The following is a 21,983-nucleotide window of genomic DNA, read 5'->3' as shown; positions in this document are numbered from 1 at the left end:
GTGGCAGTGGGTGGGGTAAAAGTACCAAAACAAAGACAGAGTTCCGGCATGTATCACACATTTTCAAAGCAGAATATCTGACTTTAACATTGTTTTTCAGATAAACAAGCATGCTCACTAAGCATGTTCCTTAAATATCGGAAAACATTATTTCATGTGGTATTTTTTTGCTTTTAGAAGAGTCAAAAACTTGCATAAAGCACCTTTAAAGTTGGTTCAAAGTATAAATTTTTTCAGTGTGGGTGAGTTGCATGGATATGTTTAGCATAAGCGTTTCTGTCACATCCGTCAGTGACCACCTGAGGGCGCTGTAGTGCATTGGGACTTGTAGGCACTGCAGCGCTTCAGTCAAAAGACTACATTTTCATACATGCCCCGCGCACACACCGGAACATCTACACTGATCTGTCATCACATCTGTTTTGTGTTACCGTTGATTATCTGGACTATATATTCTACCATTCCACCTATGTTTGTCATCGCGTCGTTGTCTTCCTTGTCTTCCTGCTCCTAGTAAGTTTGTTCCTGATCTTGCCTTGTAGTTTGCCAAAGTCTAGTTCGTGTTATCCGTCTTGTTTTGTTGTTGATTTGTTACTTTGTATTTTTGAGATTTTGTATTTTTTAGTCACCGTTTTCTGCACTTATAATCTATTAAATCTGCACTTGAATCCACAATCTTTTTGTTCCTGTTTTGCTTTTGTTTTGATCACGCCAAACGTGACGGAACGACGCGATCAACAGATGGATTCAGCAGATGATAGATTAGTGCGTATAAAGCAGGGTAACCGCTCCGTGGAGCGTTATATAAAGGAGTTTTTGGAGCTAGCCCCGAAGAGCTCTCATAGTGATATTTTGCTGATGATGTTCTTTCGGGGAGGACTTTTGGAACCAGTCCGTTCTCAGATGCCACCTTATGAGGATGACTGGAACCTTTATCGGTTCATCGAGGTGGCTCTTTTGATCTCCGGCTCTCCCCTCTCTGTTGCTTTGAAGGAGGAGAACCCTCAGGAGGGAGGCCTGAGTGGTGAGCAACAAAGAGGGATATTTTCGGGGCCGGCAGATTTATCCAAGGGAAGGAGAAAAGAGGCTGGACTGGAGTTGCGGCCTTATCCGCGTCGGGCTGTCCGAAGAGCACCTTTTTCTGAGCCTCTAGAGAGCCTGCTTGAACTGTGTGGAACCCCAGTGTCTGCTCCAATCCCACAGTGCCCACCAGTGTCGGCTCCAGCTCCAGAGCAAGCTGTTAACTATGCTCTTCCTTCTCAAACCACCAGACGGAGGAGGCGTAGAAACAGGACTACTCCAGCCCCAGAGCGCCCGCCAGTGTCGGCTCCAGCCCCAGAGCGCCCGCCAGTGTCGGCTCCAGCCCCAGAGCGCCCGCCAGTGTCGGCTCCAGCCCCAGAGCGCCCGCCAGTGTCGGCTCCAGCCCCAGAGCGCCCGCCAGTGTCGGCTCCAGCCCCAGAGCGCCCGCCAGTGTCGGCTCCAGCCCCAGAGCGCCCGCCAGTGTCGGCTCCAGCCCCAGAGCGCCCGCCAGTGTCGGCTCCAGCCCCAGAGCGCCCGCCAGTGTCGGCTCCAGCCCCAGAGCGCCCGCCAGTGTCGGCTCCAGCCCCAGAGCGCCCGCCAGTGTCGGCTCCAGCCCCAGAGCGCCCGCCAGTGTCGGCTCCAGCCCCAGAGCGCCCGCCAGTGTCGGCTCCAGCCCCAGAGCGCCCGCCAGTGTCGGCTCCAGCCCCAGAGCGCCCGCCAGTGTCGGCTCCAGCCCCAGAGCGCCCGCCAGTGTCGGCTCCAGCCCCAGAGCGCCCGCCAGTGTCGGCTCCAGCCCCAGAGCGCAGTTCAATGCCGGTTCCAGTCTGGCTCCTGGCTTTACCGGCGCCACTCAAGCTCCTCGCCCTGCCGGCGCCACCCAGGCTCCTCGCCCTGCCGGCGCCACCCAGGCTCCTCGCCCTGCCGGCGCCACCCAGGCTCCTCGCCCTGCCGGCGCCACCCAGGCTCCTCGCCCTGCCGGCACCAACCAGACGTCTAGCCCTGCCGGCACCAGCCCGGCTCCTTGCTCTGCCGGCACCACCCAGACGTCTTGCCCTGCCGGCCCCAACCCGGCTCCTCGCCCTGCCGGTCCCAGCCCGGCTCCTGGCATTACCAACGCCATCCAGACGTCTTGCCCTGCCGGCACCTCCCAGACGTCTTGCCTTGCCGGCCCCAGTCCGGCTCCATGCCCTGCCGGCTCCAGTCCAGCTGCCTCCTGTCCCGCCGGCTCCAGTCCAGCTGCCTCCAGTCCAGCCGCCTCCTGTCCAGCTGCCTCCAGTCCCGCCGGCTCCAGTCCAGCTGCCTCCAGTTCCGTCGGCCCCAGTCCAGCTGCCTCCAGTCCCGCCGGCTCCTGCCCAGCTGCCTCCAGTCCCGCCGGCTCCTGCCCAGCTGCCTCCAGTCCCGCCGGCTCCTGCCCAGCTGCCTCCAGTCCCGCCGGCTCCTGCCCAGCTGCCTCCAGTCCCGCCGGCTCCTGCCCAGCTGCCTCCAGTCCCGCCGGCTCCTGCCCAGCTGCCTCCAGTCCCGCCGGCTCCTGCCCAGCTGCCTCCAGTCCCGCCGGCTCTAGTCCAGCTGCCTCCAGTCCCGCCGGCTCCTGCCCAGCTGCCTCCAGTGCCGCCGGCTCCTGCCCAGCTGCCTCCAGCCTCGCCGGTTCCTGCCCAGCTGCCTCCAGTCCCGCCGGCTCCTGCGCAGCTGCCTCCAGTTCCGCCTGCTCCAGTCCAGTTGCCTCTCCAGCCGGCTCTCCTAAAACCCCCTGCCTTGTGTCTCCTGCGGGATCATCCATGGGTCATCCCTCCCGACCCTCCCTGGTGGTCCTTCCCACTACTTGGGACGGATTCACCGGCCGCACCCTGGCTTCCTGCTGGGGTGCCTGACCCACTGCCTGACCCTGATCTGGCCCTCCCATCCCTCCCTTTGTTCCTGCTCCGCTCCGCCCCCCCTCTTGGAACCAGTCTGGGAGCGTCTGGAAGCCGCTCTTTAGAGGGGGGGTAATGTCACATCCGTCAGTGACCACCTGAGGGCGCTGTAGTGCATTGGGACTTGTAGGCACTGCAGCGCTTCAGTCAAAAGACTACATTTTCATACATGCCCCGCGCACACACCGGAACATCTACACTGATCTGTCATCACATCTGTTTTGTGTTACCGTTGATTATCTGGACTATATATTCTACCATTCCACCTATGTTTGTCATCGCGTCGTTGTCTTCCTTGTCTTCCTGCTCCTAGTAAGTTTGTTCCTGATCTTGCCTTGTAGTTTGCCAAAGTCTAGTTCGTGTTATCCGTCTTGTTTTGTTGTTGATTTGTTACTTTGTATTTTTGAGATTTTGTATTTTTTAGTCACCGTTTTCTGCACTTATAATCTATTAAATCTGCACTTGAATCCACAATCTTTTTGTTCCTGTTTTGCTTTTGTTTTGATCACGCCAAACGTGACAGTTTCAAATGTTTATGCTTTTTGAAAAGACACACAAGGCAATGTGTAAAAGCGATTATAGATCTGAAACATGAATAAGAGACCTTTCTGTGCATCCCAACTCATGACATGACCCTCTTTCAGAATTTCAAAGGGGCAAAAGAACTATTATCTCTCAAAAAGCAGAACAAAAGATTGAATAACTTGTCATCTTTTCACCTAAACAGATTCTCAATTTGTATATTTGTGTATCATTGCAACTGACTTCGGCTCTGATGTTAAGTTCAAGCTGTCAACACACAAAAATAAAGGGGAAAAAAAGAGATCATGAAGCATTGAAGGCGTTTTTGATGTAACACACCGCTTTTCATTGTTCTGTCTGAGTTGGTGAATTCAGTAGGACTCTGGATTGACTCTGACTTCTGATCAGGTGCTTCGCAGTGTAAGCGAGGTAATGGATTCCAGCCCTCAGGAAGCCTTGAAGGAGGTTTGCTAAATGGAAATGATTGTATGGGTTGGAAAGCTCGTTCGCCGGGTTGTGTGAGGTTTCTTGCTGGTTTACTTTTACAGAGCCGCTCTCTTTACTGTAGGTACTCGCTCGGCGGGAGATCTACAAAGCTTAAGACGTCTTTAGGAATTTAAAAGGTTAGATATTGCCAAAATGTGGAGAGGATGAAGTCTGCTTTACTGGGAAACGGCGGGGATGAAACCTCCCACCTGGAGAATTGGAGAATGAGCTGCCATCAGACAAACCCAGGCATTTGCAAATCAGTACATGTGCATTTAAACACTATTTTGGTCGAACTGTCTAAACACCAAAACGGTGCAGGAAATGAATATTATTTTTGAAGTTAATCCACTCACTTGCTCACTACCTTTCGGTTTAATCCCTGACTTAGCAGGAATCGCCACTGTGGAATGAACAGGCAATTACCTTGGCATGATTGATGATTTATTCTAGCTGCAAAATTAAAAAAATAAATAAAAAAATATTATTTTAATAGTTAAACAATTAAGATGTGTTTTTTTATTGGGAGTTTATTTATTAAAAATGTGAATTTTATAGATTTTTTTTGTTAAATTTAGAGGAAAGATTATATTTGACTTATTTTTAGTTAAAATAGTGTAAAAATAGGAATTTTACCCACATTTAATTTAAATACATGTAAACATTAGCATTTTTGCCTAATTATGGGTCACAATAGGTGGTGCAGTGGGTAGCACTGTCCCCCCCTCACAGCAAGAAGGTCGCCGGTTCGAACCTCAGCTGGCTGAGTTGGCATTTCTGTGTGGAGTTTGCATGTTCTCCCCGTGTTTGCATGGGTTTCCTCCGGGTGCTCTGGTTTTCCCCACAAGTCCAAGACTATAGGTGAATTGAGTAAGCTAAATTATTCTTAGTGTATGTGTGTGAATGAGAATGTATGGGTGATTCCCAGTGACTGGTTGCAGCTGGAAGAGCATCTGCTGCATAAAACATATGCTGGATAAGTTGGCGGTTTATTCCGCTGTGGCGACCCTGGATTAATTAAGAAAATCTTTGAATAAATGAATGAATGGGTCAAAATAATAAATAATACCTATTTTTGGTAAATTTTTTTTTTTTTTAACATATTAATATTTGTATTTTTAGTTAAATATGGGGTAAAATGAAACCATGAGCATTTAAAATAATGAAAAATATATAAAAATATTTTTTTGTTAAATAGATGGAAAAAATTCGACTTAACACAATTTTAGCAAATTATAATAGTTATAAATATTGAATTTATTTTTAGATAATATCAGATGAAAATCACAAATTATAATCATTCTTTTATATTTTAAAAATGTAATTTATTTTTAAATAATATATATGGAGCCAGCGGTGGAATTTTCTTCAGTACTGAAGTCAAATCTGGAGCTAATCTAACAAAATAACTTACAATAATGGTTCCAAAATTACTATCCCAAATGTTAGGGAAAAATATTAAATAAAATGTTAAAAAATAGCAAAAATCAAGAGAAATATATGCAATATATATAGACAAAATGTATACAATTTTGTTGAAATGTTGTAGTTTGATGTTCTGTGACTAAAATATAATTTGAACAAAAATATCTGTTTAATAAATCTGTTTTGTTCAAATACACTATTTTCCATCTTCATTATTTTCTAAATGGGGTGTACTCATTTATGCTGAGCTCTGTACATGCCAATCTAAAAAAAATATTCTCCTGATTCTTGATCATCTCGGTTTTCTTGTGCAATGTTTTGGTGCAGGCCTGATCTGATGCATTGCAGTGCTTATAAAAAAACATTTAACATTTTGAAAGTATCAAAGTCCCTGACAGCAGGCAAACAGGCTTCCAAGTACATGATTATTCTGCGATACAACACAAAGCTCTGCTGTCAAAATTGTTTATCTGTCTTTTGTAGCAATTCAGGAACAGAAGAACCACTGCTATCAGAAAGGACGCTCTGCACCTTCGGTCAGCTCTCTCTCTCTTTTTCTCTCTCTCTCACACACACACACACACACACACACACACACGCACACACGCACACACACACACACACACACACACACACACACACACACACACACACACACACACACACACACACACACACACACACACACGTAATCTATCTCTCCTTCTTGCCAGGCTAAATTATGTTACTGAGCTCTGAACACAAACCACTTTGCCCAAAACCAACTTACTGACTAACCACAATTCATTTCAGTCTGCAAATATACTGGCAGCCAGTTTGTGTTTGGGTATATTTATTCTCTTTTATTTTTAATATGCAATTAAAATGTAAAAATGAAGAAGGGCTAAAATACAACATTAAAGGGGACACTAAAGCAAAATCACATTTGAGACACTCATGTAAATGTAAATTGTATTTGTGCGCATGCATTTGAACTTTTTAAAAACTTTCTGCCATTCTTAAACTCGTTCTCCTGTTGGTGAGTTTGGATTCTTCTTAATGAGCGTCCGCATGCATGAGGTTGGTCATTTTCATAATACACATCTTAACCAGCTCCATATAAGAGCTTTTCTTAAAGTGTCACTCATACAGAGAAAGACAATTATGGCACTGAAACAAATATAAAGAAAACTAATGATATTGAACGTGAGGATTTGCTGTATTTGCCTTTTTTGTTTTTGACCTTTTTACTAAAAGGTTTTGATAAATAATGATTTATTCACGAACACATTTATATACACATTTTACACAAAAACCCCTGTTATTTCCTGCATGCATCTGTAAATTTTGAGATTTATTTATTTTTTTTTCAGTGCAATGTAAAGAAACATCCAAAATTTACTTTTTGTGAAGGTTTTTGGGGCACTTTATTAATTTCTGTCTATATATTTCAATATAAAATCCAAATATATTTCTACAGCTCTTACACCAGCCTGCCCATATATATTTATTTACTAAAACTTACTAGAACTTACTATACACTATCTGACAAAAGTCTTGCCATGGATCCCTGTTGTAAGAGCAACAAATAACTTGACTTCTAGTTGATCATTTGGAACAGTGGCAGAAGGTAGATTTTTCGATGATTGATTTGTTGAACTGCATCTCAACCATCACAAATACTGCAGAAGATCTATTGGAACCCTCATAGACCCAAAGATTCTCACAGAAATCAGTCAAGTTTGGATGAAGGAAAAGTGATGGTTTGGGGTTACATTCCGTATGGTGGTGTGCAAGAGATCTGCAGAGTGGATGGCAACATCAACAGCATAAGGTATCAAGACATTTGCGCTGCCCATTACATTACAAACCACAGGAGAGGGCAAATTCTCCAGCAGGATATCGCTCCTCATACTTCAGCCTCCACGTCAAAGTTCCTGAAAGCAAAGAAGGTCAATGTGCTCCAGGGTTGGCCAGCCCAGTCACAAGACATGAACATTATTAAGCATGTCTGGGGTAAGATAGAGGTATTAAGGATGAATCCAAAGAATTTTGATGAACTCTGGGAGTCCTGCAAGAACGCTTTTTTTGCCATTCCAGATGACTTTATTAATAAGTTCTTTGAGTCATTGCAGAAATGTATGAATACAATCCTCCAAGCTCATGGGAGTTATACACAGTATTAATTATTTCTCCACTGCTCCATGACTTTATATTCTATACTGTACATTATTTATGTTAAGTGACAAGGCTTATCTGAGCAAAGTCAGACCTTACTGTGCTAATTATGTAATTAAAAATCAAGGCCATATTCATTTTATATTTTGGTAAAATAAGCGTAATCTAGAGGTCTTTGCCTTTCATAAAAGCCACTTCTGATACCAAATGATCAACTTGTCTCACAACCAGCGATCGCTTTCCAGAGATCGCTGGTTCTCAGACGAACTCTCAGGACTACATTTCCGCATTCCCCAGGACTACACATTCACACATGCACTGCTCCCAGACACGCACGCCTGCTCATTCATCTATCCTGATTGCAAGCACCAGCTGATCCTTGTCACAGACTGATATCACTCCATTCATAAGCCACTCATTCACGCTTCCAGTGGGCCGAGTCTTGTTTTCCCAGAGTGACATTACAACGCGTTTCCCTGTCTTGTTTCTCCGTGTCTCCATCCTAGTCTTGTATCCTTATTATCCTGTTTAGCCGCCTGCCTTTCGACCTTTTGCCTGTTTAACGTTTATGATTCTGGACTGCCTTAATATACCCGTTTGCACCTGATGACCACTGCTTGCCTGACATTGAATAAACCTGCATATTGGATATTACCTCCTGTTGTCCTCCTGTCACTCCACCCAGTCGTAACACAACTAGAAGTCAAGTTATTATTCGCTGTTCCTAAAACTTGGATAGGTGACAACTTTGTCAGTTTATTTGACAGATTAGAATACAATTATGGATGTACTTGTTCAATTCAGTTGAATCTTTTAAGTAAATTGTATGACAGGTTCTCAGATTACTCTGAAGATTTCTTTGAATCGATCTTAATTTCAGTGGTAGATAGTATCATAAGTGTTTATATATATGTGTGTATGTATGTATGTATGTATGTATGTGTGTATATGTATGTATATATATATATATATATATATATATATATATATATATATATATATATATATATATATATATATATGGTCCCACTTTATATTAAGTGGCCTTAACTAATATGTACTTACACAGGAATTTATAGTTTGTTACAATGTTCTTATTGTGTAAATACATGTATTTACTGTGTACTTTTGCTTGAATAAATACATATATGTAATTACATCTGTAATTAACTTTTGTAATTACATGTTTAAATACACTGTTGACCATCCCTTACACCCTCACCCACCCTTAAACCTACCCATACAACCTAACCTGTCCATAACCCAACCTCTATCCCAACTCAAAAGCACCACAAGTGTTCTCAAATACATTATAAACACAGTAAGTACATTGTATTTACTTTTTTTTATGTAAGTACATAGCAGTTAAGGACACTTAATATAAAGTGGGACCATATATATATAAATATATATATATATATATATATATATATATATATATATATATATATATATATATATATATATATATATATATATGTGTATAATGTTTTTGTCAGTACTGTAAAAATCTTTGCCTGAACTGTCAATAAAAGAAAAAGAAGCAAGAATTTTTGAGACTTCATCAAGTATTCAAGAAACATGACTTCATCCAGTATTACTTATTTTAATAGAAGTATATGCAGATGACAATATTTAAAAGTAACTTAAATTGCCATTACTAATGAAGTTCATCAACTATAAAAATATGGTGATAAAAATGAGCTACTTTGTAAACCCTCATCACCTGCAGTGTCTTGCAATAAAAGTACACACACTAAAAGAGCTCGCAAGATATAAATCGGGTTGACTTTGGGATTGAAAGAAGCTGAATTCAGATCACGCTACGTACATTTTAAAGTGCAATAGAAAGATATTAATTTTTATAACTACTTAGCGATTCTCTTTGTCTCCACGTTTGATGAAAGCCAGAGGGAGAAGTAGTGAAGAGACAACATGAAACTGTGAAAGGAGTGTTAAAAGAGTGTTCCCATGGAAACATATTCATCGTTTGATTTTCAACTCGCTCCGTAAAGCTTAATTGCTCATCATAGTTATAACTTGACTCTAAACAAATGGCATTTTTATTCTTTCTTTGATAATTACATGGTTTAATAGCCCAAATAAACAAGTGTTTGGACATTGTGCAATTAAAAATATGTGCAGTTCATCATATTAACAAAAGAAGAGGGCATGTGGCATCCGCAAACAAGTTATACTGACCTTTTGTTGTTAGTAACTTAACTTTTCTTGCCTTTTGTGCAGTTCTGTTTAAGCACGTAGTTCTCATTTTAGTGTATATAAACATGTTAGCTCCTTAGGAATTTTTAGTGATGTGGCAAATATTGACAATCACAGAATGCACATAGGAATAGAGATTTTAACTCAGAATGACTTAAAGACAAAAGAAAAGATATTTTGGATGAAATAATTAAAGGTATGTCATCAACCTATTAATGCTGCAATATGGGCTAGGGTCTGAAATTTTTGAAGCACAAAATAACTATTTAAACATTTTCTGCATTTCTCTATTCAAAATGTGATCAAAATCTTTAAAACATCATCATGATCCGTGGCAAAAGTTACAAAGATAAGTGTTTGAAATCATTTTAATTGGTCTAAAAAAATAGGAAAATTAAAGTATCCCATCTGTGCATCAATAATATTCAGTATATTTTCTTTATTTTCTGTTTTGTTTGGTGTTTGTTGGTCTTACGGCTATGTGATTGACTTGAATAGCTTTATTTGGAAAGAAACAATTATTTTAGAGTAATTAGTGTTATTTTGTATGGTAGTGCATCTGCATAAAATATAATAAACAAGCATGTATTCAGTGACAAACTAAATAGTCAGATATAAAATAACACTGCAGAGTCTTCACTCTGTAAATAAATTAATGTTTAAGCCTTTAAAGGATATCTCAAACTTGGTCCTGGAGGGCAGGTGTTCTGCAAATGTATTTTTTTTTACCTGGGCTAGCTAATCAAGCTCTTAAGCTGCACATATTGCAATTTTCCCCCCATAGACTTCCATTCATACTCATGCCAATGTGGCAGACCGGAAACGCAAGCTCGTGTGACAATTTTCGCAGTTTGCTGCATTGGAAAGTTCAAGCTTGGTGAACTCTGACCTGCGAAATCGCATCACGTAATTTTGTAAGACCAATCGAAGATCAAAACATGACCTCTCTGAACAGGAATTTAAAATATAGAACAATGGCTTGCTTTTTCAATGTCTAATCATCTTGTTTAATCCCACCTCTTTCTGCAGTGCTTTACGATGCTCAAACTCTAGTGTGACCGCAGCTTAACTATGCTTTCTAGAAACATCCTTATAGGTGTGTTGAGTAAAATCTGCATGACACCAGCACTTCAGGACCGAGTTTGAGAGTCCCTGCTGTAAAGTATTGTTTTTCCTGTGAACTTATTTGACATGCCAGCACAGTAGCAAGCCTTAAACACATGCAAATGATAAACATTTACTCTGTTATGGTTTTGCAGTTTATTGCATCCTGTAATGACGGTTGTATATGCACATGTTGCCAATGCTGAAACTATATATTGTGCAGCCTTAATTGGTCTTAAAGCCAAATTAATTATTGGTCTACTATTATTTATTAAGCAACTGATATGAGTTCATATTATGAGTACTGTATGTAACATTCTGTTGTAACCTTATTGTAAAGTGTTACTGAAAATACATTCTGCTCTGTTATTAATGATATGAACTGTATTAAACATTACATTGACTAATTGTTCTCCAATTTTTAGATGTCATAGGTTATTATTTTAGGTCAGAGGGCTTCAGACTGATATCTATTGTAACTGTAATCTAATTAAGTATTTTAGAATGTAATAGTTAAAAGTACTTATTTTTACAATGTAATCCAGATTACATGTAATAAGTTACTACACAATAAACTGAAGTCTGAATCTTACTTAAAAGCTAGTTGTGTGGCTAACAAAAAGAGTTGCTGCAATTTCAAATATAGACTTTTTAAAAAGCAAATATGTGATATTAATCATGTTAAACAATGTTTTGATATTTAGTTCAGTTTGTTCATTTAATTAGATACAGCCTAGTCTTTCCTAGCAATGTGCTGCAAATGTCTAAAAAATACCTTGATATGCCTTGATAAAATTCCCAAAATTTTACTCAATGATATGAGTTTATCTTATGAAAGTATATAGCAGGGATATCCAATCAGCTCCAATCCTGATCAGACACAACTAAACAAAGTAGGATCTAAATAAGCATTTGGTAATTACAGTGTTTGATCAGGATTAAGCTGCGGTCACAATGCACTTTTCTCCCTATAAACTCCCATTCATATGCACGCGAATGCGTCTGACCAGAAACGCAGGCATCTGCGACAGGTTTCGCAGTTCGCTGCGTTGCAAATTTCAAGCTTGGTGAAGTCTGACCTGTGAAATTGCATCAGTTGACTGTCTAAGACCAATCGAAGATCAAAACATGACCTCTCTGGACAGAAATTTAAAACATGGACCAATCGTTCGCCTTTTTTAAAATGTCTAATAGTCTTGTTTAATCCAACCCCTTTTCACAGTGCCGTACGACAAAATTTTGCATGCTCAAACTACATTAACTGAACACTGCAGGAAGGTATATCTCCAGGAAGAGTGTTGGGCAGCCCTGGAGTATAGCATTTAAAATAACTTTTCATGCTGTTTATTTCATTGTAAGAATAAAATATTCAATGAGTGTAAGCAATCTGTAAAATATTTTTGGGGCCACTGAATTTTTAACTTCCACGAAGGCCTGCAGCTTTTTCTCAATGTAAACACCATTTTCACTCATGTAGGGCTCTGAATGAATCGCAATCAGTTTCTCTGAGCAAATAATCTTTTTCTGAATGGCCACACGCCGCTGTGAGGGAGCAGCTTTGGGAATACGCAAACAGATGGGAATCCTAAGTCAGTTTTTAGCCATCTTTTAAACAGAATTTAAAAAGAGAAGCTGGGTAGTTCTGTTTTTGTCATGTTTTGTTGAAGTGGATATGTTTACCCCAGGCTCAGCTGTAAAACCTGACAGTTTCTCCCCTGTCTGGTTGTAAAAGCTGTCAGGAAATCTAGATGGCCAGCTCCCAGCTTCAAACAAGTGATATAGCAAAATGACAATCGCCTCATTCTGAAATAAGCTTCCACCAGCTTAGTAAAATTGGGCCATTTGGTTGGATCATATTTTTAAAAATATTTATAAAAAGAAGAAATATCTTCAGAGCAATATACCGTTGAACATCCAGATGCCATTAACACTGCTAAGAAAGATGTTTAGATGAATATGTAAATAAGTGCTGTATGATTTCCTCACAATAGTAATAAATAACAAACACAATACAACAGCACTAAAGAAAGCATATGGTAATGATAATATATTTATATAAATTATTTATATACAAATTTTTTAAATATAAAAAACGTCTCTATCTCTATGACGATTTATCTGTAAAACTTGCTACAAAATTCAGACAGCCTATGTAAAAATGTGATGATTTAGGATATGCGAGTTCCTGATGAATCAGTAGCCGTTTATTACTTACCCCAATGAGAGCAGCCTTACCACAGACACACTTCTTGTGGAATCTACCAGTGGCTTAGGTATGTGTCTCTATCATGGCTAAACTTGAAATATAACTCCTTTTGCCTACAATATTCAGTCTCAGGCATAGATTATTTGTTCTCGAGGTAATGTTAGATGTGGTGGAAAAATACAGATTCGGCATTATAATTCTGAGTAAACACATTCATAAGCAGGATCCTTTGTAAGAAAGAAACTCAATATTTCTTTGTTACTTTTTCTAACTTTAGTTCCTCACGCAAAAGTGTTTATAATATTCAATGTTTATTTTTATTCACACAATTTGATAACGAAGCAACATTATTTACATTTACAGAATTAATCGCAAGATACAAAATTCTTATTACATTAACGGAATTTACAATACTAATGGGGGCAATACCTGCTGGTGTACATATGCTTTACAAAAGCAGTGTAGGCACATCAGTGCTTCCTGTTTGTTCTCCTAGACCTGAACAGACCTCAGTCAGTTTTATCTGTTTTTTCTGGATTTAAGCCTAATAATCACAAAATTAGATCTTTAATCTTAAAAGAAAATACGTCTATAGCGTATTTTGTTTTTTTACTGGAGCTATATCTTTAATAATGTAAACTGGACTCAGGTATGGTCATTACCTCAATTTTTTTATTACAAAAAAGGCTAAAGAAATATTGCTTAAATGAATTCACAGTGTTTATCCCACAAAAATGTTTGATATTGAGTTAGAATTCTGTTTTTGTTAAAGCTTTAATGAAACTATTTCACGTTTATTTTGCTCTTGCCAATATACTCAACTTTTTTGGTTAATGCTGAAGCTTTTATTGCTCATAATATTTTAAAATCATTTTCCTTAACTTATAAACATGTGATTTTAGTTATGTTAATGGTTGCTCTTAAAAATATGTTGGGTTATTATAAACTTTATTTTTTTATTATGTAATTTAACATACATAAATCCAAGTTTGCCAAAAGCAAACCCTTCTTCATGGTGCTAGAAAAAGAGATTTAAATGTATATACAAGTGATTTCTAAGTCTACAAATAGAAAAGCAATTAAAACAGTTAATACATGCTCCTCCTTTAACATTTTAACATAAAAATTTTTGTATATATGCATTTCCTGTAGAAAAAAATGCATTCAATAACTCTTGTTAATAACTAAAATTGGAAAAATGTGTGTAATATATTTATGTGTAATTTGATCATTATACCCTCACCTGTTTTTTTTTAATTAATTATTTTTTAATTTAATTTCTTCTTCTCTCATTTAATCCTTCTTGTTAAGGAATGTGAGGTGATTTTGTTGTTTTGTTGTTTATTCTTGTTATAAAGCAAAAAAAAAAAAAAAAAAAAAAAAAAATATATATATATATATATATATATATATATATATATATATATATATATATATATATATATATATATATATATATATATATATATAAGTTTATCCATGTAGTAGGGTTTGATATATACATGGTTGTGATTGCGGTGCAGATATAGAAACATATTGGAGTACTATTTGTGTTCTATTACTCATTAAAAATCCAGATGGCCTTGTTTGAAAGTGGCTAACTGTGAGAACTATGAATATTGACAGGGCATTCTACAAGTGGTAGAGCATGTTCGTGAAGATGTGGCTTTGAATGTAGTGATGATTTTTGCATCAACTTGTTGTTAATGATCATCCTCTATTTTAGGTTTAGTCAGTTTTATGTTTTATAAAGTTGCACAAATGAGCTCTTTAATAAAGCTTGGAATGATACTGTAACACTAAAGACATGCAGATAATGTGATCCTGAAGTCAGTATCGAAAATCAGAGTTTCACATTTGAAGAAGTATTGTGATGTATGAGTGAAGAAACATTGATGCTGTCATGCTGCTATTTCTATGTCACTAATAATGTATGAATTTTCATATATGAATCACTTTTTATTGCCAATGTACTGTATGAACAGCTTGTAATGAATCTTAAAATCAAAAGACCTTCCCAAGTTGTCTGTGGCCCTATCCCAGATGGCTTGTGGCCGTCATGTGTGTGCCACTGTTCTCAAAACCGTAGGGTGTCCCATTCATCATTTTGGCTTTCAGAGGAACACTGCAATGCACACTTCTGCCAAGACCGTACTGAGGCAAGCTTTGAGCAAACTTATCTACTCAAGAGCATTGTGTCACAAAAGTCCAGACCCAGAGGAAGCACACAAGTTTAGGGTGCCATTTATTGAGATTGAAAATTTGTTGACTTCTATGATTTCTATGTAAAGAACTTGGGCCATTTTTTTGCTTGGAAAACCCTAGTAATTGCAATATCTTATTATACATAAGCCTCAACGTTAGCAGTAAGCAGTGCTAAGTAGATTTCTTATAAACCTTAGTCCGTTACTGATTACAAATTACATGAACATTTTTGTTTCCTTAACAAATATGTTTTAATTACCCTATTGATCTAAAAGAAGATCTGACATAAAATATGACTAATGACATAAGAAAATATGGCTACATGTTACAGCAAGGTGTTACTAGTTATTTTATTGTTATTAGTTATTTTATTGAACTATCAATAAACAACTTTATTTTTATTAGCTAACATTAGCAAAAATGTGTAAATATACCATAATAAATGTATTGTTTATCGTTTGATCATACTAGTAAATACATTTATTAAAATGAGCTAATATACAACCTTATCGTAAAGTGATAACAAAAATACATTCTGCTCTGTTATTAATGAGATGAAGTGTATTAAACATTACATTTACTTCTTGTTTTCCAATTTTTAAATGTTAGAGGTGAATATTTTTGGTCAGAAAGCTTCAGCCTGATAAATATTGTATATAATATATATTGTAATCTGATTGAGTATTTTAGAATGTAATCTAGTTACAAGTACTTAATTTTTTTTTCGCAATGTAATCCAGATTACATGTAATCAGTTACCTCAAAATAAATTGCAGACTGCAGTTCACTTAACAGTCACTGGTGTCGATAACAAACAGGGTTGCTGCAATTCTACATATAGCCCTTTTAAAAAGAAAATATGGGATAATAATCATGTTAAACAATGTTTCGACGTTCAGTTCGGTCATTTAAAGAATCAAATGCAGTTCTCAAAGTTGCTGATTTTAGATTTTGCTGAGCCTTTCTTTGCAATATGCTGCTACAGTCTATAAAATGTAATTGCCTTTATAAAATTCCATAATTTTTTTGCACAAGAAGGCTGTACTGAACAAAGCATATGGAAATGAACTGCTGAAATCATCCTTTTGATTTGTGAGTGAGAGCAGAGGGGAAGCTGCGAATGGGCTGTTTTAAAAAGGTCAGAAACTTCACTGAAACTGCAGCAGTTAAATCTGCTCACCTGTTCACTCCCAGAACAGCTTTCCGGGCAGCGACTGACCTTTATCCTTCAGTAGACAGGAACTTTTGCTGTACCAAAGTGTCCATTTATTTTAAAGTGCCTCTTATGCTATTTTAAAGGTTTCTCGTTTGATTTCCGAGGTCTCTATACAATAGATTTACATCCTCCCAAGGTTAAAAAGCTCTTTAAGGCTCATGTACACATTTTTGCTTCCCTAAAGAACATTTAAGCCATCAGATCTTAAAACAGTTTTTTTTTCACAGTTCAAAGACTTTAAAGAAGGGAATGGAAAGGGTATTTTGATGTTGTTTGATGTTTCTGCATGGAGCCATTGATGTCAGAATTCTGCCACTCCTGTCTTGTTAATTCTTGTTTTGGCGACAGAGTCCCGACACTAGTGCTGTCTTGTCTACTATGTTGTGCTCCGCTTGAGCTTTCTCAGGACGAGCATTCATATTTCCTGCTGGCCTTTATATTTTCATGAGAGCTGTCTTGGACATGCGTGCTCTCACTTGACCTGGGCGCGCGAGGTCCAGGCGTGCTTGGGATGCCCGTGTCAGGGTTCTGCCACTCTGGTCTTGTAAATTCTTGTTTTGGTGGCAGAGCCCGGACACTAGTTTTGTCTTGTCCTGTTTCTGTCATTGTGTGTCTCTGTGTGCCTCGGACGCGCGCGCTCTTGTACTCGTGTTTGTTTTCGTCTGTCTGCAGAGTGGTGTTTCCTTCCCAGCATCTCTGTCCAGTTGGTTTCGGCTTTGGTCGGCGCTGGGATGAAACATGCACGCTGCGTGTGCGAGTGCACGGTGAGTGCTTTCATTCATCGTGTACTCGTGTCTTGTGTTCAGTCTTCTGTTGGTGTTGTGTTTCGCACGTGGTGTATGTTTACATGCACCACGTGCTTGTGTTGTCATGAACGCGTGGTTAATGAGTTCTCTCATTGGCTGCGTGTTCTAGTCTTGTTTTATGTAAGCGCATGGCTTGTGTTGTCTCTTTGTGACATGCGCTCTCCCATCTATTGTCTAGTCCCACCCTCCTTGTTAACTCATTATTAGTTTCTCATGTTCACCTGTTTGTGTCAATTTACTTCTGCTTTATAATCCCCTCATGTCTTCGGTCCTGTCCCAGTTCGTCGTCTATACTCCCCCTGTGTTCCTGCTCCAGTCGTGTCTTGCCAGCCCAGCCCAGCCCAGCCAAGTTTGTTTGTCTGTTTGTTTGATAGTTATGCTTTTCCCCCTCGGGGTGGTTTTTGTTGTTCTTTTTGTTTTATTTTAATTAATAATAAATCCTGTGTTTTGCATTTGAGTCCTCGCTCCCTCATCCTTCCCGAACCGTGACAGCCCGCTCTCATACTGGTGTGTTTTTTGTTTTGTTCACGGCATGGTGTTTTTGTTTTCAGTGCTCCATTCTACTGTAGTTTGTTTCTTTTCGGCTAGTGCTGGGATCGGAAACATGCATGCCGCATGTGAGCACATGGTAAGCGTTTTCATTTTTTGTGTGCTCGTGTCTTGGGTTCTGATTGTGTTGGTGTTGTCTAAATGTATGGCTCGCTGCTCGGTGCTTTAGTGTTGTGTTTCATGTAAACGCATGGTTAATGAGTTCTCTTATTGGCCGTGTTGTTTCTTTGTGTCATGTGCTCCTGTATATTACCTAGTCCCAATTGTTAACCCATTATTATTGTTATTATTGTAGTTTATTCTGGTTGCCTGTTTGTTTATTATTTCTGCTTATAGTCTCCCCATGTCTGCTGTCCTGTGCCAGTTCGTCTTGTTTTATTGCCTTTAACTGTCTTGTCCAGCCTTGCTCTTCCCTGCCAGCCCAGTCAAGTTTGTTTGTTTATTTGTTTTGTTAATGTTTTCTCCATCTGGGTAGATTTTGTTGTCTTTTTGTTTTATTTTATAATAAACCCATGTTTTTGTCCCTGCATTTGAGTCCTCGCTCTATTTCCCCAACCAAAAAAATTAAGAACACTTCAGAATCCCCCGATCGAATTTACTGGACTACATTACTATGTATGGGTTTAAGTAAGTCTAAAACCTTTCTTCCAAATTTGAAGTAAAATTTCAATTTTTATCCCTTTATTTAATGCAGAAACAGCTCAAAATGACGATATATTTAATTCGAATTTGAAAAAAATATTTTCATCAGTAAGCTACATAATAAAACTAAAAATTCACTCCATTTAAATGTATATTACAATAATAAATTGAACATTTATAGAACTACAACAAATTCAAGAAGCCACTTAATAGAAGACAATAAAGCATTTATTTTGCACTGTTATGTTCACAAACAGCTGTATTTCACAGTACATGAAAAAAATAAATGCAAAAGTCATAATGGGGCAGTTGAAGAATGATTGTGTACTACACATAACACTGTCAGATAATAATACTAATATTTGCATCATGCCGTTTTTCTCTCCAGAACGCATTGTCCCTCATTCCACGGCTGCAATTTCGAGATGTTCCTCCATTAGATGGCTGTCAGTACAATCTCTAATTACACACTGCAGGAGTCTTGAGAACGATGCCTGCCAGCAACACTTTTCGCTCAAATCTGCTCAAAAATCTGCTTTTCAAGCATGGAACAGATTGGTTCCTTGAGACAAAGCTGTCATTTGCTTGTAAATGACAACTATTGGATTTGCATGTCTGTTTGGTGTTGGCAATTCAGTTCATCCCTAGATTTCTCTGGAGTAGCATTGGAAGAGTGGTTATTAACTAGCCGGTTTGGAAATAGTTTGCTGGGATCTTGGTGTCAGGGACGAGAGGAATGAAGAGATAAATGAGTTTTTAGCTGGGGCAGGAATTGTCAGCTAAAAATGTATTGCACTGACCCAGCATGAGTGTCTAATATGTGTAAGAGTGACCTCTTTTTTGGTGAGAGTGTATTTTTTTGCTTTCCCGGAACCTTAAAATTGCCCCAAGTCTGCTGTGATGCTTTTTAAAAAACGTTTGTTGCTACGCACCATTTAGAAGTTTAGGGCCAGTAAATTTATTTATTTTTTCTTTGAACAGAATTTATTTTTTTTATTCAGTACGGATATATTAAATGGATTAAAAGGGAGTAGACTGTTTATGTGAGTGTATTTTAAGATTTCTGGCTGATATATTAACCTATAATAGTTCAATCGTTTGATTGCTTGTTTATCGGAGAGCTAAAGGCCCTATCATACACCCAGCGCAATAAGGCACAAGACGTGCATGGGTTGCTATTTTCAAACCAGCGCAACCCTAATTTTCACATTTTGCGCCACGTTGTTTAAATAGCAAATCCGTTTTTGCCACTTTGTAGACTCATGGGTGTGCCGGATTAAAAATGAGGTGTGTTGAGGCGCATTGTTGGCGCTTTGCTATTTTGAGAAACTAAAATAGACTGCTGGTATGGTAGAGTTGGTATAAAGTCCAGCACAGAGTACGTTAGTTATGCGCCTATGCAGGTCCAAATGCTTACACATTGCTTAATATACACAGGATTTACAGCAACACACAAATATATTTACATATAGAAAACATTAAAGGATAAAAATATTACAAAAAATATTATTTTCTACATAAACATAAAAAACACTATCGATATATAACCACTATATAGTTTATTCATGACAATTTGCATTTGTATAATATTATTATTAGCAGCATTAATTATTATATGCATATTTATATTTGTTTTAATAACAACAAGTTTAGATTTATCCACCTGTTGGGTTTTGGAGATGTATGCATTACTATATGGGGCAAAAAAAATGTGTGTTTGGATATAACTCAGTTTTTTGACCCCACTTCGTTATTATTGTTCATTTATTTGTTTGCTGAAAATTAGATCTGAATTTTAAAACAAATATTTGTGCTAAACAAATGGAAGTTAAATATTTAGGCTAATGGATGTCTTCAGTGGAGTGCATAACTTCATTTCCTTACTCCACGAAAGTAAAGGAGTAAAGTAAAGGGTAAAAGTAAAATAAAGAGAAAGAGGCCGAATGAAGGAAGGTCGTTCTTTATCCTCATGCTGCAGATGCTCTGTTTAACTGTTTTCTCACTGGTGAAGCGTTCAGTTTTTCCACTTACAAAGTCTGCCTTGTAAATGGAAAATGTGCCATGGTGCGATGCAACTGACTTTTAAAGGCATAGGAGATGAGACTCTGATTGGTTAAATGCACATTATACTCAAAACACACCCATAACTCATTAAGAGACCCTGTTAAACCTGGGTGCAAAGCATATTTTTCCATCCTTAAAATAGCAAAAGTGGATTCAGACACGCCCTTAATGCCTAATGTTTTTTTTTGGCTTTGCTCCTAGATCGTTAAAATAGAGCCCTAAATGATGATCAAAATACATTTAAAAGTGTTACAAATGGTTTTAAATGAGTTTTAAATCATTATTGTTCATCAGTAAATAAAAACAAATCTGATTTTTAAATCAGTTTTTCTATTATCAGATGTTGTAATAGTAATAATATTGCACATTTAAATTGATAGTTCACCAAAAACATTAGTCATCATTTACTCACCCTTCAGTTGGTTAAAGCTTTTAAAAGCTTCTTACGTTTGTTGAACACTAAATATTATATTTAGAAAAATTTTCGAAACCTGTAATCATTGACTTGCAAATAGTACTTGTTTTTCTTTTTCTTTTTTTTTTTTACTATAGTAGTCAATGGTTACAGGTTTTCAGGTGTTTTCCAAAATAACTTCTTTTGTGTTAAACAGAAGAAGAAAGAAACTCATAAAGGCTAGGAACAACTTAAGGCAGAGTAAACAGTGAGTAATTTTTCATTTTAGGAAGAACTGTCTCTTTTTGAACATTAGCTTGGATCACACCCCTTAATAATAAAATATAATAATAAAATATTACTTTTAATAAATATTACTGTTTGTTTGTTAAATCTGTATTTAAAATGAACCTGAAATGCCAAAAGGTATAATAAAAAGTAGAAAACCTGCATTAAACACTTGCATCTTAGAATAAACAGTGTATGTTTTTTATATATGCAAAAGAAGTGTATACCCCTGATGCTGTTGATTTGTAGGCCATTTTAGTCCATCACTAATCTTTCTAGCATCTTAACCAAGTCTGGCTCACTTTTGACCTACAGAGTGCTTGCCGAGCGGCTTCAGATTACACTCAGAATGTCTTATCACATACTATGTGACACGTTAGTTCCTCTTGCCCACTCATGGCCTGGTTTCCATGCTCAAGGTCGATGGAAAAAGCTTGTGTTGTCATTTTATCTCCACTTGAGTTCCCTCTCTCTCAAATCTGCATCATTTGATCTGGGTTGTATGGATCTATCTCCCTCTCTCTGTCTCTGCATCACCAACATCTGATCTCTCTCCTCTCTTCTCTTTATCTCTCGCTCTTCTAAACTTCCTCCGCCGCTTATCGCTGTCTTTTTGTCTGTCATATTATTCTTTTTGGGATCATTTCTCACTTTGTTTCTCCTTGTCTGCTTCCTGAATTGACTTGGGATATCTTCAAATGTCCAATAAGATATAGTTATACAGTAAATGGATGATAATATAGATACATTTCATTGTAAAAGATGCTGG

The 21,983-nt window shown here is 38.2% G+C and overlaps 1 protein-coding gene and 1 long non-coding RNA gene across 10 annotated transcripts in view; both read left to right on the top strand.

Annotated features, from left to right (window-relative positions):
• Positions 1–21,983, top strand: part of LOC141379834 (uncharacterized) — a 361,032-nt gene that overhangs the window by 36,582 nt on the left and 302,467 nt on the right. The window lies entirely within an intron of this gene.
• LOC141379832 (uncharacterized) lies at positions 624–3,400 on the top strand. 3 transcript variants are annotated; one of them, XM_087300996.1, is made up of 2 exons: positions 624–1,620; positions 1,802–3,013. In XM_087300996.1, the coding sequence occupies exons 1-2, from the start codon at positions 1,247–1,249 to the stop codon at positions 2,886–2,888; spliced, it is 1,461 nt and encodes a 486-aa protein (XP_087157122.1). In that variant the 5' UTR covers positions 624–1,246; the 3' UTR covers positions 2,889–3,013. The 3 variants fall into 3 exon arrangements, with proteins under 3 accessions (XP_087157122.1, XP_087157120.1, XP_087157121.1); XM_087300994.1 differs by having other exon boundaries at positions 630–2,250; positions 2,467–3,400; XM_087300995.1 differs by having other exon boundaries at positions 1,169–1,530; positions 1,592–3,013.

This window comes from Danio rerio, chromosome 21 (assembly GCF_052040795.2).
Source record: "Danio rerio strain M-AB ecotype USA chromosome 21, GRCz13ab, whole genome shotgun sequence".
NCBI lineage: Eukaryota > Metazoa > Chordata > Actinopteri > Cypriniformes > Danionidae > Danio > Danio rerio.
The sequence above is the reverse complement of the archived record's forward strand: the minus strand, read 5'-3'. Positions and strand labels throughout refer to the sequence as shown.